At 44.3% G+C, this 25,089-nt stretch overlaps 1 protein-coding gene across 3 annotated transcripts in view; it reads right to left on the reverse strand.

Moving 5' to 3' along the window:
• The window catches only part of AMBRA1 (autophagy and beclin 1 regulator 1), a 226,914-nt gene that overhangs the window by 144,835 nt on the left and 56,990 nt on the right, over window positions 1–25,089 (reverse strand). For all 3 annotated transcript variants that reach the window (XM_082271116.1, XM_082271115.1, XM_082271117.1), the window contains exon 7: window positions 15,165–16,642. In XM_082271116.1, coding sequence (XP_082127242.1) covers window positions 15,165–16,642 — 1,478 coding nt within the window. The remainder of the gene's footprint in view (window positions 1–15,164; window positions 16,643–25,089) is intronic.

Consider the following 25,089-nt stretch of genomic DNA (forward strand, 5'->3'; position numbering starts at 1 on the left):
GCCCCGGATACCTAATGGAACAGCTGAGGAGCTGACTAGAGCGCATGCGCACTAGTATGAAAAGATCACGGTGTACCGTGAAAAAAACCTACCCACGCGGCGGTTACATAAAACAGCTGTGCTGCAATATGAGAGTCATCTCCGCTCCTGTCCCTGTCACTTCCCTGATCTTGGCTAGTATATATAAAAGCGGCTCTCGGCTCTATTTATTTATTTTTTCATACACCCGCCGCCGCCGCTTTAATATTTAGTTGCCGAGATCAGGGAAGTGACAGGGATAGGAGCGGAGATGACTCATATTGCAGCACAGCTGTTTTAATGTAACCGCCGCGTTACACACACTGCCGTGCACCGGAAGTGACGAGGGTAGGTTTTTCTCACGGGGTAGGTAATTCTCACGGAACACCGGTTCACACTGCAGTGGCACGACTTCGGCGCGACTTGCATGGACTTCATAAAATGAATGTCTATGCAAGTCGCTCCAGGACGCCCCGAAGTAGTACAGGAACCTTTTTCCAAGTCAGAGCGACTTGTGTCACTCCTATTAGAACCGTTCCTGTACTACACAATGGACCGCGACGGTCCACGACTTGTCAGGCTGACAAGTCGCCTGACAAGTTGTACTAGTGTGAACCGGCACTAATGCCCCGTACACACGCATCGATAGTTGGCCGTGAATTTTCGGCCAACGTCAGATCGGGCGATTTTCGGCTTGTTAGTATGATGCTTTCGACAACCGACTCCGACTTTTCGGCCGAATAAAATCTGGTGTGCAGGCTATAAAATTTTTGTTGGCCGTCACCACGGCCGATTTTCCGTCAGTCAGTACAGATTTCGTCAGACAAAAATCTGATGAGCAAGACTGGGCATGCTCAGAGATGAAAAAACACACGGAAAGTAAACCAGCACATGACATCACTTCTGAAGTAGATTTTTGTTGGCCGAGAAAATGTGTGCAGTCTAGAGCACATTTCAACCAACACAACAACACTGGACAAAAGTCGGCCGATAATCGTTGCGTGTGTACGAGGCTTAAGGATTTGAGTGACTGACAAAGACCAAATTGTAATTACTAGACGACAGGGTCGGAGCAACTCCAAAACTGCAGTTCTTGTGGGATGTTCCCGGTCTAGAGTAGTCAGGATGTAACCCAAGTGGTCAAAAGGAAGAAAATCTGACAAACCAGCATCAGGGTCATGGGCAACAAAGGCTCATTGATGCACAGGGATAACCAGAGCTGGCCCATGTAGTTCGATTCATTAGAAAAGCTTAAATTGATGAAAAAGTTATTACTGGATCTGATAGAAAGGTGTCTGAACACATCACATTGCAGTTTGTTGTGTATGGTGAGCATCAGAACTAGACCACAAATGAAGAAGGTGGCCTGGTCTGATGAATTCAAGAATTTTTTAGGAAAAATGGGTATGACGTGTGTTGACTTGGCCTCCAAATTCTCCAGATCCCAATTCAACTGAGCATCCGTGGAATGTGCTGGAAAAACAAGTCTGTTCCATGGAAGCCCCACCACACAACTTATAGGACTTGTTACTGACAGCTTGGTGTCAGATACCACAGCATACCTTCAGAGGTCCCATGTAGTCCATGCCTTGATAGGTTACGGTGGGAGATTACAATGTTCTAGCTGATCGAAAGGATATAAAACCCACTTTGTGTGCATACATTGACTTTGCAAACCGAGAAACAACCTTCTAATAGTAACAGTGACATCATCAGTGTGTTGTGCATAGACTGTGCCAACAGCATAACTGTGAGAGGAATCCAGAAGGTCTGTCCACTACTGGCTGCCTGCGAAAAACTAAAGGAGGGGGTGGATACAAGACCAGTCACCCTACACAAGGAGAGAGTATGGGGGTGACCGGTCTGATCACAAGAAGTTCCTGCACAAAGACAAAGCTTAATATGCTGGACTGCGGCACAGATCTGGATGAAATACACAACGCATACCGAGATACAAGAATACATATTAGCAATATATGCTTAAATTGGTTGTACATTTACCCTACATAAACCCCGTTTAGTGACTGGCCTCAGGTGATCCTCTTACATAGGTAGTACCTTTTTATCTGCAGTCTCTTTTCTCTCTCTTCTCTACAGCCAAAGTCCAGAATTTATACAGCTTGTCTGAGCTGTCAGGAAGGGGAAAAAAAAAAAAAAAAAGGGGGTGGAGAGCTAAAATTACACTCTGTATAGCTCAGTGATGAGAACTCTGAGAGGCAATTGGAGGGAAGGGGGACACACCCCCCTAATCCATAGAAACAGAGCTGAAGCTGTCAATCGCAAGCTGTGTGCTGGAGCTCCCTCTGTTACCATTTTTCTCTTGGCGTCAGGAAAACTTGTCCAAAATGATTCATGCTGATAGAGGAAGGAGGCAGCAGACAAAGGACACAGTGCTCTTAATTGAGACAAGTACACACTAGAGGGATAGGCTTTGTTCATATTTTATGTCTGAGCTTTACAGCCTGGCTTTAATAATTGACGGGCCTGAAGTTGGGGTTTGAACACGAGATGGCAAAAATGCAATAATTGCCGATCAAAAAAGGGCACTGCTCTCCTTCCCTTCTCTCCATCTCCTTGGTTCCACTGGCTCTTATAGGTACATTTGAAGACTTCATCTATGCAGCAGTGTTAGTGCCTACTGATCCCCAGATCGAATGATACAATAAAACATGGGCACACTACCAAATCTGCTTCTGCTATCTATAGATTACATTCAGATGAGCAGCTCCCATTACACTAAGCAAACTCCCCTCCACCTGTACGCACGCATAATATGATGCACCACCAACAGTATCAGTCAACCATCCCCAGCTCATTAAGCATGCAATAGCTGAGTCATTAACCGGAACAGAGATAATTAACCTAGGACCTCCAATCTGTGATGTATGTGAAACCTCTCATTTTCCATCTCTGTCAGGGAACAGGTCTCATCTCCTCTATAGGCTCATCTCTCACTGTGGGGTCCTGACTTTTGCAATGTGTTATTAAGAACAGTTTTTGTGTCAACGCTGAACATGTATCGTATGCCTCCAATTGTTATATCCAAATGAATGCCTGCAGCAAATCACACCCTGCAGCTTTCTATATGTCAGTTTGGAAAGATTCATCATGGGAGCAAGCATCCTCTATAGCCAGCTGGTGCTGGTGTGATTACACAACATTCACATCCACAGCTGGAGGGAGAGAGTGGGATACATATACATATATATATGCATATATACACACACAGACACACTATATATATATATATATATATATATATATCTATATATATCTATATATATCTATATCCACTTTAAGACCGGAAGATTTTGCTGCTTAATGACCAGGCCCTATTTTGCAATTCCTTCAAAAAAATATGACGTCTGAAAAGTGTGTCAATGGTCTAAGGTGGTTATAAACTCTTACATATGCCCACTGAAGTGACTGGCCTCAGGTGATTCACAGAGATTAACCACTTTAGCCCTGGAGGATTTGGCTGCTTAATGACCAGGCCCTATTTTGCGATTCGGCACTGCGTTACTTTAATGGACAATTGCGCGGTCGTGCGACGCTGTACCCAAACGAAATTGATGTCCTTTTTTCCCACAAATAGAGCTTTCTTTTGGTGGTATTTGATCACCTGTGCGATTTTTATTTTTTGCGCTATAAACAAAAAAAAGAGCGACAATTTTGAAGAAGAAAAAAAAAAACAATATTTTTCACAGTCTGCTATATTACATTTCCCCCCCAAAAAAATTTTAAAATCAAAAAATTAACATTTTAGGCCAATCCGTTTTCTGCTACATATTTTTGGTAAAACAAAAAAAAAAATAATTGCAATAAGCATATTTACATTGGTTTGAGCAAAAGTTTTTGCATTTACTTACTACGGGAAAGATTTATGTCATTTTTATTGTTTTTTGTTAGTTTTTTTACTAGTAATGGCGGCGATCTGCGATTTTTTGCGGGGCTGTGACATTGCGGTGGACAGATCGGACCCCTAACTGACATTTTTGACACTTTTGGGGGTACCAGTGACATTACTACAGTAATCAGTGCTAAAAAATATGCACTGTTACAGTAATAATGCCATTGGCAGGGAAGGGGTGTGGGTGACCAAGGGGTTAAGTGTGAGCCTCGGGGAGTGATTCTAACTGTGGGGGGGTTAGGTTTTTGAAATGACCATAGAGACATGCGATTCTATATAGCAGGATCGCATGGTCTCTGTGATCATGTCAGGGAGAAGGACAGACGGCTGTGTTCAGCCGACCGTCCTCCTCTGTCAGCGGGGGGGAGATCGCCGGTGTCAGACGGCCATCGGAGCCACCTGGCACCCGCACTGGCTTCCCCGCCGACGATCGGGGGCGGGAGCGTGTCTCCGGCGGGCCTGCACTTGCCCACTAGTGGCCTCCCAGGCAGATGACGCCTATTTATGTGATTTTGCCTGGGAGAGCCACACTGCCGACGAAAAAAGGCAGTGCAGCGACGGGAAGTGGATATACAATGCACATCTATACACACACACACACACACGTGTGTGTGTGTGTGTGTGTGTGTGTGTGTGTGTGTGTGTGTGTGTGTGTGTGTGTGTGTGTGTGTGTATGTATGTATATATATATATATATATATATATATATATATATATATATATATATATATATATATATATATATATATATATATATATATATATATACACATACACACACACATATATATATATATATATATATATATATATATATATATATATATACATATACACATACACACACACACACACATTTTTATATAAAACTAGGCCACCTATGTAATATATAAAGCTAGGCCACACATATACATACATATATATATATATATATATATATATATATATATATATATATATAAAGCTAGGTCACCTATATAATAATATTCTATATATATATATATTTATAAAGCTAGGCCACCTATATATAGAACTGCTGCACCCAGATAAGGGCTGAACTTCTTACTGTCCCTTTACTCATACAGTACAGTAGGTACGGCTATATATGTAAAGGTTTTATTTTCTTCATTCAACTCACAATGGAGATGTCTGATCTGCAACAGATTTGCCTAGAAAAAAAAAAACATGGTGGTGAAGTGCATGATGCTTTTCAGCATTGGGGTTCTGGGTTCAAATGTCATCAAGTACAGTATCTGCATTCATCAAAACAAAAATACGGTCTGGGTATCTAAACAAATCTCTTATATGTACATTACTATGGCAGGACAGTAAGGACAGATTAGTCCCGCTTCAGATCAGTGCAATGGCAGACATCGCATGTGATTCGGAGCGCACTGCTCTGAGAATCACATGCAATGTCTGTGCGATACGAATTCAGCCATACAGATTGTATGGCTGAATTCAAAACGGATGCGGACGCAACATGCACAGGACCCTTTTTTGGGTCCACAGCATAATCGGTTCGCATGGTGGTTCACACCAATGCCATCCGATTCATGTTCAAACTGACAGTTCGCACTGCGATATGCGTACTGATCTGGGGGGGTCATTAACTTAGTATTGACACCCCCCAGCGATTTGCATATGGCAGTGTGAACTGCCTGCGAATTGAATATGATGTGGGAACCCGCAGTGGATTCACAGGGTTTCCGCATTGCGTATATGTGAACCGGAACTTAAGACTAAGTGCCTACTGAAGCATAGTATGTGCTCTATGGATTTTGAAGGAATCTTTCATCTGGTGTTTGGTTCACACTCCAGCCTAGACCTAACCACAGGCTACTGTGATTGACAGCCTTATTGGCCAACAAGGAGGGGGTGCAGACCAGTGTGTGACCATGCAAACTCTGCTTGCAAATTGCATAATGGAGCTTCTTGGGCTTTGGAGCATCAAGAGAGCTTTAGGAATAAATTAAGCGTGACGCAAGGGCACTTGGAGAGATCAGTTCTACATTCTAAGTGTCAGTATAACATACTAGGCTATACCACAAGTATACATCAAGGCATATTAACAATCAGCAGAGCGTAAAGTCATACTAAACACACACTGTATAATTTACAGTATCCCATCTTTGGACACCACATTTCAATTTATTTATACTATGAATGAATTTGTTGCAATCTATACACGTGGAAATTGTATTTCTGCTACTCATCAGTCCTACAGCATTATACAGTGCCTTGCGAAAGTATTCGGCCCCCTTGAACTTTGCGTCCTTTTGCCACATTTCAGGCTTCAAACAAAGATATAAAAAACTATAATTTTTTGTGAAGAATCAACAAGTGGGACACAATCATGAAGTGGAACGAAATTTATTGGATATTTCAAACTTTAACAAATAAAAAACTGAAAAATTGGGTGTGCAAAATTATTCAGCCCCGTTAAGTTAATACTTTGTAGCGCCGCCTTTTGCTGCGATTACAGCTGTAAGTCGCTTGGGGTATGTCTATCAGTTTTGCACATCGAGAGATTGAAATTTTTGCCCATTCCTCCTTGCAAAACAGCTCGAGCTCAGTGAGGTTGGATGGAGAGCGTTTGTGAACAGCGGTTTTCAGTTCTTTCCACAGATTCTCGATTGGATTCAGGTCTGGACTTTGACTTGGCCATTCTAACACCTGGATATGTTTATTTGTGAACCATTCCATTGTAGATTTTGCTTTATGTTTTGGATCATTGTCTTGTTTGAAGACAAATCTCCGTCCCAGTCTCAGGTCTTTTGCAGACTCCATCAGGTTTTCTTCCAGAATGGTCCTGTATTTGGCTCCATCCATCTCCCCATCAATTTTAACCATCTTCCCTGTCCCTGCTGAAGAAAAGCAGGCCCAAACCATGATGCTGCCACCACCATGTTTGAAAGTGGTGATGGTGTGTTCAGGGTGATGAGCTGTGTTGCTTTTACGCCAAACATAACGTTTTGCATTGTTGCCAAAAAGTTGGTATTTTGTTTCATCTGATCAGTCTTCTCCTTGTATGAGCTGAAAGTTGAGGGACGGCCAGGTCTTCGTAGATTTGCAGTGGTCTGATACTCCTTCCATTTCATTATTATCGCTTGCACAGTGCCTTGTTCTTCATGATGCTCTCTGCGCTTTAAAAGGACCTCTGAGACTTGATTACACACAGGTGGATTCTATTTATCATCATTAGTCATTTAGGTCAACATTGGATCATTCAGAAATCCTCACTGAACTTCTGGAGAAAGTTTGCTGCACTGAAAGTAAAGGGGCTGAATAGTTTTGCACGCCCAATTTTTCAGTTTTTTATTTGTTAAAGTTTGAAATATCAAATAAATTTCATTCCACTTCATGATTGTGTCTCACTTGTTGATTCTTCTCAAAAAATTACAGTTTTATATCTTTATGTTTGAAGCCTGAAATGTGGCAAAAGTTCAAGGGGGCCGAATACTTTCGCAAGGCACTGTATATGTATTCAGTCGCTATCAGTTTAAAATTGGACTAATAAATTTGTAATCATATGTATTGATTTTTACTACTTTGATGTCATGGCATCATTCATGTCATGATTTAGGGATGGAGACACATGCTTATAAATGCTGCTCCAGGCCACAATTATCCTCTATCTTTCTTTGTGTGGATGATGGCACTGTAATTATTTTAAAGAAAATATCCAAGTACCATTTTTCCTAATGGATATACAGCCGTCACATGACCCAGATCTTTCCCAGCCTGTCTGCAGGGAAAAATAAGCAGGAGGGGCTTCTAGTTCTCTGCTGCTGGTCACATGTTCAAAAGAAAAAAAAAAACAGCTTTTGGGATACAGAGTAAAAACAAATAATCAAAATCTTTAAACTATTTTAAATTGTCATATAAATATATACATTTTTTCTGGCATGAGAACATGGTGTGGGCATATTTCTGCCAGTCACACCCCTCCAGCCTGTGTCTTAGAATAAGGAGGAGGTGAAGCCTTCATCAATCAAGATGTAATATCCTGCCCCATTGTGTTTAGCTGGTTAGTGAGCATGGAGGAGGGAGGGGGCTGTAATTTATCACTGTGTATACGCCCACATTTTTGACTCTATAGTCACATGGGCTGCTCAGATGTGATAAGGAAGAAATGCTCAGCATAGGAACTCACTGAAAACTGAGCATGTGCAGTGCTGCCAACACTGCTCTGCAAAATCCCCAACTGCAGTGGGGGACATAAACAGAAGATGGAGAAAGAGAACAGAAGGATCAATCAGGTTTTTTTGCAGAACATGGAAAACAAATCCCATAGTGACTGAGTATGACCAGCATGTAATACACCATTTATTGATAGTTTTTAATGATGTGGGTTTATTGACACTTTAACCCTTTCGCTGCCAGGCCCTGTGCTCCACTTCGAAACTTAGCTGGCAAAGGCCATTTTTGCAATTTATCCGAAGCCTTTTTTTTTTCCTTACAGATTTCAGTCCCCCCAAATCATATATTTTCTGAAAGCACATGACCAGTAGAATACAAATACGATGCTACTGATTTTTAGGGCACAATGATATTCGCTAAAAATACATTAAAACCATTATTAGCCAATAAAAACACAGCACATTTTACAAAATTCCTATTAAATATAAAAGCTAACCTGTATTGAGTTTATAAATATCATCTATTTGTAAATTTTAGATTGCGCCTTTTTGCAAAATGGTGAAAATAGAACACTCAAAAATGAAAATATCCAATTTTCTCTAAATATCTAGAGGTTTTCATTGTTCCCTTAGAGTTTTCGGAGTTTAAGAATCCAAAACCATATATTTTCTGAAAGCACATGACCTGTAGAATAAAAAGGTGCTACTGATTTTAATGCCCTGCAATGATTGCGCAAATGTTTATCAAAATAATATATTCGCAAAAAAAATTCTCTAAAATCATTTTTTAGCAGATATAATCAAAGCACATTTTACAAAATTCCTGCTACATTCCTACTAAATATAAAAGCTTAACCTGTATTGAGTTAAAAACAAATATTTGTAATTTTTAAATTACGTCTTTTTACAAAATGGTAAAAATTGAACATACGCAAAAATGTAAAATACCACATTTCTCTAAAAATATGAAGGTTTTCATTGTTCCAGGGTTTGTTAAAGACCCCCCAAACCAAATATTTTCAGAAAGCATAGGATTAGTAGAATAAAAGGAAGGTGCTACTGATTTTAAAGGCCCCACAATATTTGTGCAACTGTTTACCAAAGCAATATTTTCGCTAAAAATACACAAAATTATAATTCGATACAAACCCAGCAAATTTTACAAAATTCCTGCTAAATTCCTTCTAAATATAAAAGCTTAACCTGTATTGAGTTAATAAATAACAAATTTGTAAATTTTAAAATTGCACTTTTTTGCAAAATGGTGAAAACTGAATGTACACAAAACTATAAATAATTTTTAACTTTGAGCTTTCAGAGTTTTCAAAAGACCCCCCAAACTATACATTTTCTGAAAGCAAAAAGGGCCACTAGAATAAATGGAAGGTGCTACTGATTTGTAAGGTCCCGCGATATTTGGGCAAATGTTTAACAAAACATTTTTTTCGCTAGAAATGCACTAAAATCATTATTAGCAGATACAAACACAGCAAATTTTACAAAATTCCTTCTAAATATAAAAGCTAAACCTGTGAGTTAATAAATAAATATCTGTAAGTTTTAAATTGCGCCTTTTTGAGTAATAGTGAAAATGGGATGTACCCAAAGATTTCTCTAAAAATCTGGAGGTTTTCCTTCTTCACTTACGGCTTTCAGTTTGTTGCTGCTGTTCCCAATCTGACATCCGCGTGAGTGTATGCCGCCGAACGCAGACAGTGTGAGCTCAGGGACATGCACGTGGACCTACATGGATGTCAAATTGGGAGCAACGGCTCTGTTTATGCAGTTGCTAGATCCCAAATGACCTCAATGGGACTGCCTGCACAGAGATGCATGGAACACCTGTGCATCCCTGTAAAGGTACGCCGTGTATGCCCTGTGTGAACAAGGCCTTATGCCCCGTACACACGTGCAGATTATCTGCAGACTTTTGTCTGCAGACTTACCTTTTCTATGTAGTGCAAGGGCCTGCCGGATTGCATACAAATTGAAAGTGTTTAGGTTTGACCTCATATTATATGGTTTTGGTAAGTCTGCAGACAAAAGTCTGCAGATAATCTGCACGTGTGTATGGGGCATTAGTCCCCTTTCACAAAAGCAGACCAATCGGATCGGTCTGTCCATTTTTCAGGCACTGTTTTCTATATAGAGGCTGGTGTAACAGGACGTGTCTGTTTACACCCAACTGCATCCGATCCACTAAACACAGATGGCTGGGGATCCCATTCCCCATCTATCTATAGTAGATCGGATGATATCAGATGGAAATGGACAAGCGGTCCATTTCCATCCAACTGCCCCATAGAGAACAGCGGGCTGCGTCTGTGTCAACTCTGCAATAGCAGAGTGGATGCGGATGTGTCATCTGCCTGCCAGTGGGGGATCAGCAGAGAGATCCCCGCTGAGCAGGCGGATCTGCATGACACATGAGTCTGCCTGAATTTTTTTTTTTTTTACTTTAATTTTTTATTGTAATCCGCTGATCAGAGTTACAGAATTGTACAACAAAGTCTGCTGAACAATTCTGTTATACGTTTATGGCCATTGAAGTGACCATGAGCTTATAGGAGGGGGAGAGATCAGGTCCGTACGGCATACGACCCTGGCCAGCAGCAAGCAGTGCTGTAGGTCCATATGGAGAACGAACCAGGCAGTAAAATAGTTAAAGAGGTTGTAAACTCGTTTGGTTTTTTTTGGGGTTTTTTTTACACCCTGTAAGAGAAAGACATAATGAGCTAGTATGCATCGCATACTAGCTCATTATGCAATACTTACCTTAGAACGAGCCGCTCACTCACCTCTATGACGGGCGACATGTCCAGTCGCCCGTCTTCCGGGATCGCGGCATCCGGCCATCTGATTGGCCGGAGCCACGATGACGTCACTCCCGCGCGCGGGAGCCGACAGTCACGGCACGGGACTCTGAAGGAACGGCACGATCGGCCGTTCCTTCAGAGCGCATGCGCCAGTGACGTCACTGGCTGCATGTAAGGTAAATATCTCCTAAACGGTACATGTTTAGGAGATATTTACAGTACCTATAGGTAAGCCTTATCATAGGCTTACCTATAGGTACAAGTTGTAGAGGAGGGTTTACTTCCTCTTTAAAGCGAATCTATAAGGATATAAATAACGTCTGCATTAATAAAAGAGGATTGCCAAAATAAATAAAAGAGAAGCTCTGTTTCAAACTTTTGTGCAGCAACCTGGTCAGGTTCATTCTAGACTTTACAGTGTTTGAACCTATTGATACCCATCCTAGACCATTACTCGTTTTACTTTAGGCTTTAAAGGGTACATCAAATAACAAGACAGACAGATCCGTGATCTCATTCAGGCTGTGCTGCACTTTAAACAATCAATAGATGGGGCATTGGTATGCCATATAAAAAGTAGAGTTTTTCATAATGTTGTAATATGTGCCTAGTTTTCTGCAATTACAGCCAGTTCACACCACATGCAGTCCATTCCTTTTTTTCTGCATCAAAAATGCATATATAGTAGGTTATATGGTTTTCAAACTAGTTCAGTCAGTTCCAGTAAAAAAAAAAAAGTAGAACATGCATTTTTTGTGCACTGGACTGCACTGGAATGCACCAAAAACGCACTTAAAAACACACATGTTCTTATTTAAGGTTAAGGAAAAGAGGGGGGGGGGGGAATGCACAGGAACAACTCAAAAACACACATGCAGAAAAGCATCCGGAACACATTTGGACTGCGTTTGTTTGGTGTGAAATGGCCCTTAAAGAAAATGGATAGTTTTTGGAACTAAATTCAGGCTGTCAGTCCTCCAGAAAACTTATGAAGTCAGTGAGGCGTGCAGACTGAGAATATAAGATGGCTGTTTCACCTGTGAGCGTCTCTGCGCTATTTGCTGTCTGCTCATATACTGAGTATATTTAGGCTCGGAGCTCCTATAAGCATTCTACAGTGTTACTGTGCGGTCCACCAGCACCACCAAGTGGAAACACAGAGAATGCTGATCATAATTCAAAGAGCAGGAAACGATTTTTATATTCATTTTCTTTTAAACAAAACAGGTACTGGATAGAAACCATTCTATATTACCAGGAAGATAGAAAGCACCAGAATTATCTTCCATTTTTAGCTTTGTCAAGATGGGGAACTGCCTGCTCTCTCCAAATCCCAGAGTTTGGATTGGAGTGCCTTATTGACAGGACCAAGGTGGGGGTCATGCTTAAACTGATCGGGTAGACATTTTTGCCCTGTCCCCAGCAGAGCATACCTGCCTCTCACTCCATTTAGCTGCTGGAAGAGGAAAGGAAGCCCTGTGTCAGCCGACTGAATTCATTTTAAGGGAGGAAGTCTTCCTGTTCCAACTATTTAACCACTTTACCACCGGAGGATTTTGCTGTCTTGGGCTGGGCCACTTGTTGCGATTCGGCACTGTGCGACTTTAACTGACAATTGCGCGGTCATGCGACGCCGTACCCAAACAAAATTTACGTCCTTTTTTCCCCACAAACAGAGCTTTCTTTGGTGGTATTTGATCACCTGTGAGATTTTTACTTTTTGCGCTATAAACAAAAAAAGAGAGTAAATTTTGAGAAAATTAACAATATTTTTCCCATTTTTTTATATGAAATTCCCCCCCAAAAAAAATTTAAAAATCAAATTTTTTTTAAATTTTTGGCCAATTTGTTTTCTGCTACCCATGTTTGGTAAAAAAAAAATCACAGGATTTTGATTGGTTTGCGCAAAAGTTATTGCGTTTACTAAGGGAAAGATTTGTCATTTTTGGTGTTTTTTTTTTTTTAACGAGTAATGGCGGCAATCTGGGATTTGTTTTGCGGGACTGCGACATTGCGGTGGACAGATCGGACCCTTGACTGACATTTTTGACACTTGTGGGTACCAGTGACATTACTACAGTAATCAGTGCTATAAATATGCACTGTTACTGTAAAAATGACACTGGCAGGGAAGGGGTTAATTTTATTGGAGGGGTTAATGTATGCCTGGTGCTTACTGACATGTGTGGGGGGAGGTGACTGAGTGACACAGGGACAGATCGCATGTTCAGCTATGCTGAACCCTGCAATCTGTCACTGTGTCACTTAGGAGAACCGCCCGCTCTGTTTACACAAGCGGGCGGATCTCCAAACTCGATTCCCCGACGATCGGGGAAGAGCAGCGGCGATCGCCGCTGCTCCTCCCCTGGCCCGACTCCCGCTGTGACTGAAAACAGCGGGAGCGAGCCTCCGGCGGCACGCGAGCGCCGCCCACAAGGGGAGGATACCAGCGACGTAGGTCTACGTCGCTGGACGATAACGAGGAACTGTGCCGCAGTAGAGGCACAGTGACTGGTCGTAAAGTGGTTAATGGTTAACTTAGGACTTTTTTTTATCCAGTACCAGCAGCTTGCTGTGGAGGCACCACTTCCAGTGCCGCAGGTCGGGCCTGCCCCCTCAGTTTCCCGATTGGCTCACTGGCTGTGATTGACAGCAGCGGAACCCATTGCAGCTTCGGTTGTGAAAAGCCAATCAGGAGTGCGAGTTCCCAGAGAAGCAAGGCTCTTGTGGACACTTATGTATCAAGAGGGAGCGCAGGAAAGCATTAGGGGGGCTGCTGCACACTAATGTTTTTTTTTTGCCTTCACGCATAGAATGCATGAAGGTAAAAAACCTTGTGCCTTTACAACCACTATAAGGATACAGAAAATTCAGGGAGTGGCGCTGATTGATCCTGGGCCTAATGACCATCATAAATGACAGCAGGTGTCTGGTTGCAGAAGAGATCATAACATTGCTGAGACTTATTTGCCTTAATGTTGTGAATGCATTGAAGTATAAAACTGTAGCCCTTAGAACTACTTGAATGCTAGAAATAGAAACAGACTGTTATTTTTTTTATTTTGCCCATACCTCAACAAAGAGCTCACCCCTTCCACCTTCCTTTTACAGTATATTACCTATACAAGACATTATTAGGGCTAGAAGTGAACACTATGCCAGCCACACATGCACAGGGCAGTTGTCCTTTGCTGCCATTTAGGCTACGTTCACATCTAGGCGTTGCTATTTTATAGGCGTTTTTCTATAGGCGTTTTTACAAGCGTTTTTATAGGCATTTTTTGTCCCTAGTCAAGTCTGAATGTGTCCTCTGGGCCACAAGGAGCTGCTCTCACCACTCTGTCTGGTGGGAGCTGCCCAGCTGTTTAGAATCTAGGCCACATGTGTCAAACACAAGGCCGGAGGGCCGAATACGGCCCTCCAGGCCGTTTTATGTGGCCCTTGCACCTCTACTAGAGCTGCATTGGAGCTCTAGCCCTCCTCCTTTGGGCATACTCCAGACCCTGCACTTTCTGCTTCCCAGCTCTGTCCCCAGCTTCTTTCTAGCAGCAACAAGGTAAGGGGGTGCACTTTGATGTGGGGGGGGGGGGGGGGGACTATTGACATTTAATGCAAGGGGATTGGGATACTCTGGACATCTAGTATTACAGATACAAATGGCCCCTTGAGGGCAATCGTAATGCTGATGCAGGCCTCAATGAAGTTGAGTTTAACACCCCTGATCTAGGTGGTGAGATGACACCAATGTATTTCCTATAAGTGCATGGTGTTCTCAACCTGGCTGTGCTGTTTTTATGGGGCTGTGTACACAAATGCAAATGCTTTGGCAAGTAAAACCAGCTCCCATGTGTTATTTTATCTATCTGCGGATTTCAGCATTTGTCTGGAGTTCAGCTTTTAAAAGTGGAGATTCCCTTTTTGAAATAAAAATAATGAAATGTACATATTTCCTGTAAAAACAAAAATGTGCATTTAAGATTTTTTTCCTGCAGGAGCCTGGAAAGCAATTGCACCCATGATGCAATGCCAGGCTCCTTCAGACTCCGTATAGCTGTCTGCCCGTACCTCCTGTATGCATTGGTTAAAATGAATCGCATCTATTTAGAAGTACAATAACATCCATCTAACCTGGTCTGATTGCAGACAGGGCATAATATAACCAGCCTTCCAGTGAGGAACATTAAAGATAAAACACAAAAGCTTTGCTCTGTTTGGACTAAATAACATTATTATAAATTAAAAGAACATTGTTTTTGCAGCTTCTGTCCTATTTCTTACCTCCTCAAAGAATCCTCCTCTGTGCTCTCCTCTGGCAGATCCTGCGGTAAGGCTTCTTGGGATACATTCGGCGCTCTGGTGACGGTAGCAGGCTGACTGTAGACCCGTTCCCAGTGACCAGTCTCAGGGTTATACACTACACCCACTGTTCTCTCATCCTGTGGTGTCCCAGGTTCCAAACGGGCACTTGCACCTGGCACACTTCCTATATCTGTTCTTTCCACCCCTGATGCCCCAGGCTGCTCTGTGCTGCCAGCTGTCAGGCCAGCTTGGAAAGAACTGGGTGAAGGGACTGGTGGAGTTTGCCAGGATGTTGTGCCTGCTGCTTCAGGATAAGCTGGTGGCGTCCTTTCCCAGCGCAGTGTGTCATTGTTGAAGGTCAGCAGATTGTGGCATGCACGGCAACGATTCAAGTGTCCTCTGGGCTGGTTGGAGCTGCTCTCGCCACTGTGTGCCTGGTTTGGCTGGTGGGAGGTGCCTGGCTGCTCAGGCTCTAGGTTATTATTGAGCATCTCATGAGCCTGTCCCTGTGATGTGCCTGATGCTCCGGGTTCAAGCTCATGCAGCCTATCATACTCAAGGAAAAAGCGCCTAAGGTCACACTGCAGATCCGTTCGGGCAGAGGTGGGGTGGACAGGTGGCTGAGCTCCTGGGCTCTCCTGCTCTGTGCTTGAGAATCCTCTCCCTTCGGTGGCTGAAGTATATACAGATGAGGACTCTCCTTCCTGTTGGCGCAAGACAGACAAAAAACCTACAGATGCAGCACTTGTTCTGGGAGGAGGCATGGGTTCCGTTTCCGGCCTGGATCCCATGTTCAGTACAGTGCGAGTCCACTCAGAACCAGCCATCTCTGTTGAAGGCTGCTGGTAACGGGACAGCTGCCCTGTAAGGGAGCGACGTGTAGGTCCTAGGCTCAGATTGCGCAGTGTGTTACCGGCTGTACTACTGTGTACACTGCTAAAGGCAGAAGGTCGGCTTAGAAGTCCGTGATCATGCTGGGCAGAGGACTGGTGCTGCTGACGTTCTAGAGAATGCTGGGGGTCAGTCTGTACTGGCGAATAGGAAGTGGAGGTCAGCCCTGAAGAAGTAGAGGGAGCACCAGGCGCTTCAGGGTGGGGAAACAGAGGCGAAGATAGCCGTGCACTGGAGCAGCGGATGCATAGGCACAGCATATTGGGGTCTTGGCAGCATGGAGCACTGACCCCAGGGGCCCGCTCCCGCATGCGAGAATATAAGAGCCTTTGGTTGCTCTCTGTTGCGGGTGGAGGGGGTGGAGGGGGAGGAGGCGGTGAAGGTGTAGCAGAGTCTTGTACAGGAGGCTGCTCTCCAGCTTGTGTTCCAGAGGAGCGGGATGACAGCATGTGCAGGAAGTTGTGGAGCAACGGAGTACGTCGTACCGGCTGAGTCGGTAGCAGCGATCGCTGGCGGTAGATGGGGATCTCTGCGCTGTCCAGGGAAATCTCCGACTCCTCATCACTCTGAAAGAGAACAAAGATCAACAATGGTGTGTGGAGTCCAGCATGCAACCTGCTAAAATGTGAGTGTGACAAGACAAGAATTTTGGGCTGCAGTATGTGATGGCTGCCCTGCCCTGACATTGCTTCAATTACTTGCCAACAAGAGCATCATAGCAAATTACTCAAGAACACAGAAGACACATCCTGGGGAAACTTCTGTTAAATCTGCTTTACTAATCCTACAAATTAACTGAAAGTGGACATTATCCACGTTTATACCTCGCCAATCAGACCTCTGACTAGTTGCCTACTAAAATAGAAAAAAATAGCAAACCCTATTCTTCTTGGCTATCTTCTGTGTCTGTGTGAAGCAGAAGGCCTTAAAAACCATATCGGTGCATCTAAACAACCCCCAAGAGCTGTATATCCACTTGCTGACCACAATACATACGTATATACATATATATATATATATATATATATATATATATATATATATATACATACATATGTTGTGACTTGTAGGTGGTTTACTGGGGTTATGGCTAAAGCTATTGGCCACTACCCCAAAGTTTTATTTTTATTTTCCAGTCGGCGATTGGCTCTCTCATGAAAGCGGTCCGAGCGGCTAATTAACCACTGATCACTTTCAGAAGCAGCAAGAGGAGCGTAAGATAACATTTTGAAAATAGCGCCGCAGCTGCCGCTAGCCAGTTATCACAACAAGCTTACTTACCTTGCTGTTCTGTTTTTAATTTTACCTTCATTTATAGCAGTTATAGAGGGCAGATTATTGCTCCGTTTCTTTAACACTTAAAGGTTCTGTACTGTTAGCATTGACAATACTGGCAGAAAGAAAGTGTGCTTTTCTAACAAATTATGTCTTCTTCAATGTTTTTCATTCAAATGACTGTCAACCTGAAGCATGCCTTTAACCACTTTAGCCCCGCTCACATGGAGGCTACTGCGGCAAAGTGCCGCGATCCCGTCCAGCGACGTAGACCTACGTCGCTGGACTCCGCCCCTTGTGGGCGGCGCTCGCTCCCGCTGTGTTCATTCACAGCGGGAGTCGGGCCAGGGAGGAGCAGCGGCGATTGCCGCTGCTCTGCCCCGATCGTCGGGGATCGAGTCTGGAGATCCGCCCGCTGTGTGTAAACACAGCGGGCGGATCTCCATAGTGACAGGGACTGACAGATCGGAGTGTTCAGCATAGCTGGACATCCGATCTGTCCTTCTGTCACACAGTCACCTCCCCCCCCACACGTCAGTAAGCACCAGGCATACATTAACCCCTCCCTCTCCAATAAAATTAACCCCTTCCCTGCCAGTGTAATTTTTACAGTAACAGTGCATATATATAGCACTGCTTACTGTAGAAATGTCACTGGTACCCCCAAAAGTGTCAAAAATGTCAGTCAAGGGTCCGATCTGTCCGCCGCAATGTCGCAGTCCCGCAAAAAAAAAAAATCGCAGATCACCGCCATTACTCGTTAAAAAAAAAAACACCAAAAATGACAGAAATCTTTCCCTTAGTTAGTAAACGCAATAACTTTTGCACAAACCAATCAAAATACGCTTATTGCGATTTTTTTTACTAAACATATGTAGCATAAAACAAATTGGCCAAAAATTTTAAAAAAATTTGATTTTTACATTTTTTTGGGGGGGAATTTCATATAAAAAAATGTGAAAAATATTGTTATTTTTTCAAAATAAACGCTCTTTTTTTGTTTATAGCGCAAAAAGTAAAAATCGAACAGGTGATCAAATACCACCAAAAGAAAGCTCTGTTTGTGGGGAAAAAAAGGACTTAAAAATGGATTTTTGTAAAATCTTACCGTAAAATCCTTTTCTCTTAGCTCATCGACAGACGTAGTCCTCTGTGATACACCACCTTCGGGTTATGTTACCTCCGCAGGAGCAGGACTAGACAGGAAATTAAAAAGCTCTGGCCACACCCTAGGGGCAGTCCCAGAGGGTATATCCTCTCTCTCTCTGCCTCAGCAAATCAGTTATGTGAAAAAGCAGTGCTTAGAGAATTTAACCCAACCCAACTCCAAAACAGAGGGGCGGGGACTACGTCTGTCGATGAGCTAAGAGAAAAGGATTTTACGGTAAGATTTTACAAAAATCCATTTTTCTCTAGCGCTCATCGACAGACGTAGTCCTCGGTGATACACCACCTTCGGGACGTCCCAGAGCAGTATCACAACTGAGGGGTGGGAAAATGGAAATCAAATCCCAATCTAGAAGGCCCAACCGGTGCCAACTAGAAGTTTACAATGCTCATCCTTAATGATGAGACTCAACAAAACAATTTTCAAACAGAAAAAAACCCTCGAGGTAGACCACCGGTCTCCTCAAATTGCGGCCTGCAAAACCTTGCGGCCAAATGAGGCATCCGCCGATGCCGTCACATCAATTTTATAGAATTTAGTAAAGGTATGTACCGACGACCAAGTGGCCGCCTTACATACCTGGACCACTGACGCCTGATGGCGAAAGGCCCAGGAAGTACTGAGCGCTCGAGTGGAGTGCGCCCTAACAGGGAACGGAGGACTCTGACCCTTAATAGAATTAGCCTGTACCACCGTTTGTCTAATCCATTTGGCAATGGTCGCGGCAGATGCAGGCAAACCCTTTCTGGGGCCATCCCTGATCACAAAAAGTGAATCCGTCTTACGGAATGATTCCGTAGCTTTCAGGTATACCCTGATTGCCCGAACCACATCCAAGGAATGCAACGCATGTTCCCGATGATGCTTGGGCTGAGGACACAAGGAAGGTAGTACAATATCTTCATTCAGATGAAAATCTGAAACCACCTTAGGAAGAAAAGATGGCTTAGGATGAAGTACTACCTTATCCCTATGAATCACTAGGTATGGGGACTGGCATGATAATGCAGCCAGTTCTGACACCCTGCGAGCAGAAGTAATAGCCACCAAGAAGGCCACCTTCTGGGATAAAGTAAGCAAGGGAATCTCCCTGATGTTTTCAAAGGGAGGTTTCTGTAGAACCGACAAAACCAAATTAAGATCCCAGGGCGGTAAGGGCGCGCGGACTGGAGGAGCCAGGTGCCGCACCCCCTGGATGAAATTCCGCACCAAGGATTTGGTAGCTAAAGGTTTCTGAAAGAAGATTGCTAATGCTGAAACTTGACCCTTGATGGTGCTCAAGGCTAGCTTCTGCTCAACCCCTTGTTGCAAAAAGGCCAATATTCGAGACACCGAATAGGTACGTGGAGGAAATCCTAAAGATTCGCACCACGCAATGTAAGTCTTCCATGTGTGATAATAGACCTTGCTGGAAGTCGCTTTCCTTGCTTTAATAAGGGTAGGAATGACTGAAGTAGACAAACCTCTGTCCTTCAGTACTTGGGTCTCAATGGCCAGGCCATTAAAACCAGCGACTGTAAAGCACGAAGGTAAATAGGTCCTAGAGACTACAGACACTCCCTGAGACGAAGTTCCCACGGAACGTCTGCGACTAACATGTCCAAGTCGGCCAGGCCGGCTTGAAGAGGCCAGCCTAGAATTTCTAGGACCACTGGCGCTGATAGGATCTGAACCAGGCGTCCCTAGAGCTATCTGGCCCCGACCATCCGAGAAAGTCTGGTCGTTTTCTGTTCCCACACATTTATCAGATACCTGATAGTTATCAGGCAAGGTGATCTTTTCTGGTTGAACCTCAGGGACCGAAGTCACCCGACTAGAGGTTACTTGGCCTATCTGGTCAATCAGATCCGATTCCTGTGAGGTATCGGGACTAATCTTAGGAAAAGGTAAAGGAAAAGATCTATACAGGGAACGGTAACTACCGCTTCCTGTACTTAAATGTTGGAAGGGAAGAATCGCACCGGTAGTAGTGGTAGATGCTCGATCTAATGTCCTGAATACCGGTGAAAACGTCCCCCCACCCTGAAATCGGGTGGGGGTGCACCTTCAGGCTGTGTACTCCTTTACTTCGGGTTTGGCTGGGTTGGTCCTCTGCTTGTCCGACCATCCCTTCTTGAACCCTCCTGGAGGAGTCTTGCCTTTCCCGGGAGTACCAGCCGGGCGCCCTTTATGGGCGGTAAAGAAAGGTCCTCGCTTGTTGCGAGGTCCCTTAACTTTTGCAGCCTGTGGCAAAAAAGTATTCTTGCCCCCGGTGGCATCCTTAATGATTTCATCTAGGTTGGCTCCAAATAGACGATTCCCCTGAAAAGGGAGATTGGTCAAAGTCTTTTTGGAACCTAGGTCAGCTGACCAGCATTTTAACCACAGCACACGTCTGAGGATCACTGCTAACTTAGATGCATGCCCTAACAAGGGAGTAGTGTCCAAGGCTGCGTCACAGATAAACCGTAGCCCTTGTATGATCTGTTCTATCAAATCAGATGTCTCCTGGGGAATATCTTTTCCCCTAAGATCTTGGCGTACCATTTTCGCCCATTCCGTAAGTGTCTGGGAAACTAGACCAATAACAATTACTGGTCTAAATGCTGACCCTATCAGAGAAAAGATAGTGCGGGACTCCGCTTCTATCTTTCGATCCACCGGATCCTTAAAGGACGAAGTGTCCTCCACTGGAATAACCGTGGCTTTATTCAGCCTGGAAATAGGCGGATCCACGACTGGTGGTACCGTCCATTTCTTAATGATGGATTCCTCAAACGGATAGCGTCTAGCAATACGCTTGGAAATAGTAAAGGTACGTTTAGAATGCTCCCATTCTCCTTTAATCTGATTACCAAAACATTTAGGTACAGGAAAAGCCTTCGCCGTCTTGATGGGCTTATTAGTCCCAAAAGGCCTCTCTGTTTCAGTTGCCTCTGCCGGTAAAGCCTCAAGTTTTAAGGTTTCTTGCACTGCCACAACTAGTGCGTCCACCAATGCTTCTTCCTGAATTATAGCAGGAGAAGAAGCGTCCTCCTCACTGTCTGAGGGGGCTTTACCTGGGATAACAGCCCTTGCAGAGGAACCTGCAACTGCAGTGACCATCTCTGAATCAGAGTCAGAGGTGTTAGATAGTATAGGGGTAGGCGGGGGTCGCTTCCTTGACCCCCGTCCCTGACAGGCCGCCTCCACCCGAGCCACCATAGACTCCAAAATTGCTGTAAATGACTCTACACTCTGTGCACCGGCGGGTCCCGTGGCCCCCTCGAGGGAAACAGGTGGGGGAATATGTGTGGCAGGGTCCATAATAACTCCAGTTACTTCCTGGATGATATAATTCAAAAGTAAAGAAAAAACTTTTTTTTTTTTTTTTTTTTTTGACCCTCAGTGCCACAAAAAAACCCCTTAGTGTTACCTGCTAGGGATCCCTATCGATCGAGAGAGAGAGAGATAGACCCCCAGGCTCACCACTTGATGTTCAGAGTTAAACTGCAACAGCTTACAGCGCTGTCTTAGACAAACAGGAAGTCTTTTGGCTGGCTGCCCAGGAAGAAGGGAGGCGGCTCCGCCCCTCTGCACGCCTTCCGGCGCCTCCCCCAAGCTCCACGAGGTGTAGAATCACCTCAAACATGGCCGCCCCCATGCTGGAGACACGAGGCTACGCCAAAATGGCGGCTCGTGCGATCCAGCAAAAAAAATGGCGGCGGCCTGTGCTGACTAGCGGTGTGCTGCAGGCACACAACACTCTCTCTGCATGGGGATATGGCGTGGTTGGCGGTACCGGCCCTGGCGGACCGCATGGCCGTTCGGGAGGCCTGCTAATAGCTGGAGATCTGATTTGGAAGGCAGTCTACATGTCCATGGCTTCTGACTGGTAGGTAGCTTATACTTAACCCATAAGATTCCCAGAATGCCACAGATTACATCTTTAAAACATGTATACAATAGATTGTTAGCTCCCAAACCAAGCCTCCTGGCTTTTTGCACACATAAAATCACACTCAAAGTAGGAGGATTTGTGACATGTTATAGGATAGAAAGAACTCTTTCTTACCATACAGAGAGGGGCCCGCGTTCACCACAAAACCAGTCAGGGAAAAAGGGGGAACATACTACTCACCATACCGGAACCAGGCGGGCACCAACTCCTGACAGTACCCCTCTCCACCGGAGCGGGAGGGCTGTCGACCGATACGGACGCCGTGACTCATGGTCTTTGGCGTTTCAGCGAGACGTTTAACTCGCGGGTTCAGTCCTTTTAATGGGACTTTGTCGCGGCCGACCCAGCGCGGAGCTATGGCCTGCACGCGCTCGTAGGCTGAACTGGGGTGACCACCGGATCTCGACATCCAGCCCGTCGCCCAGTTCAGCTTTCTTGCTTGAAGATCTCACAGGAACACTGGAGAAAAAAGCTGTCTAAAAATCCTTTTAGAAAAAAATTCTTGCCAGGACCTAAGATCCCAGCAAGGTATCTAGGTCCTTACTCCTAACTAGACAGAAAATAACTGATTTGCTGAGGCAGAGAGAGAGAGGATATACCCTCTGGGACTGCCCCTAGGGTGTGGCCAGAGCTTTTTAATTTCCTGTCTAGTCCTGCTCCTGCGGAGGTAACATAACCCGAAGGTGGTGTATCACCGAGGACTACGTCTGTCGATGAGCGCTAGAGAAATTTCGTTTGGGTACGGCGTCGCACGACCGGGCAATTGTCAGTTAAAGTCGCACAGCGCCGAATCGCAAAAAGTGGCCTGGACGGAAGACAGCAAAATCCTCCGGTGGTAAAGTGGTTAAATTAATTTAAAAAAAAAAAAAGAAGCAGCAGCAGGAGGGGTGGCAAAGAATAAGTCATCAGAAGCCTCCTTACAGCTGACCTTTCCCCCATTAGTGACTTACCATGCCTTCATCTGCACTGTGTCTTTGCTTGGAAGAGGTCATCCTTGTAGGTACAAGCAGACTTTGCATCTCAAATGTATAAATGTATAAGTTACTCCCTTGGCGAATGGTGGGGGAAAAATTACTAAAGCTGCATTCGCACATGAGCATCGTTTTTTTAGTGTTTTCTTCTGGTGTTTTTATGCAGGTTTTTGAGCATTTGTGTAGAGTTTTTAAAGCTTTTTACGAGCTTTGAAGTTTAAATTAGCCAATAGAGAAAAAATAAAATCCATTTCCTCTTTTGTTGCTTTGTTTTTTAGTTTTTTTTTATCCCATTTATTATTTTTATTCTTTTACTTGTTTTTGTAAAGGGTTAAGCCCCCGTTCACACTAAGGCGACCTGTGAGGCGACCTGGTCGCCTCACAGGACGCCTCCCATAGGGAAGCTGCGGACCCGTTCTAATAGGAGCGACACAAGTCGCTCCGACTTAGAAAAATGGTCCGGAGCTTCTTTGGGGCGACCAGGAGGTGACCGCCATAGACTTCAATGTTATGAAGTCCGTGGCGGCCGCTCCGAGCGTCGCCCCTATGTGAACGGGGGCTAAGAGTCAGGAGTTAAAGGTTAGGGGTTTATTTATTATGTTACGGGTTACTATTAGGGTTAGGACTAGGAGTTAATATTGGGGGTTAAGAGTTGGGGGTTAGGGTTTATTTTCTTAAATTATTTTACATTTTTTATTTAAAGCGAGTTCCGGCCTCAAAACCGACTTTACATGATCCGCTTGCTGTACTGTCGCTAAAAAAGAATTGGATAATTTCAATTTTTTTTTTTTTATTTACTTACTTATTAAAAGAAAATATACTTGCCTTTCTTCCTCTTCGGCCGCGGCCCACGCCGTCTCTTCCTGCTTGCATTGACTCCTGGGAGCCGAACGTCACCGCTCCCAAGAGTCAATGCGCCTGCACCGGCCCCGCTCGTCACTTCCAGTACAGGCGCATTATTCCCTGCTGAACAGCTTCTGGGCATGTCCAGAAGCTGTGCAGGGATGACGTGCCTGCACCGGAAGTGACGAGCAGGGCCGGTGCAGGGCATTCTGGGAATCCAACGTCACCGAAGGACACCGAAGAGGATGCTATGGCTTCAGCTGCCCACACCTGAGATGGCAGCGCTAGACAAGACAAGACATTTTCAAGGTAAGTATTTCTTCTAAAGGGTAAGTGAACCCGGGGACAGTTCAGAGGCTATCGTTGCTGAAATGCACTAGCCCTCACTGTCGAAGGGGTATTTTTATCTAAAAAAAATTTTTGAGGCCGGAACTCTGCTTTAAAATCGTGCATTTGAGCTGAAAAACGCTCGAAAAAAAGCACAAAGAAACACTTAACTTGAAGTTCCATGCATTTCTATAGAACAAAAAACACTTTAAAAAGTACACCTATCTGCCTGATTCAAGCTACAAAAAAGCTCCAGAACTTTTTTGAGCTTCAGACGACTTGTAGTGGAGACGTGAACCATCTCCATAGAGAATAGATTTTTTCTCCTCTAGTGTTTTTGAGCTTTTGGGCGACAAACGTCCCGTGATTCTGTTTGTGCGATTACCACAATTCATCGGGCGACAATCTCTGCAAAATTGCTCCACGATTTGAGAGCTATTGAAAACAACAGATCACAAGGGTGTCCCGAGATTTGCAGCAATTCGGAATCGCCGGCAGAATCGCAGCAAT

Source organism: Pelophylax lessonae (genome assembly GCF_965119305.1).
Source record: "Pelophylax lessonae genome assembly, chromosome: 10".
NCBI lineage: Eukaryota > Metazoa > Chordata > Amphibia > Anura > Ranidae > Pelophylax > Pelophylax lessonae.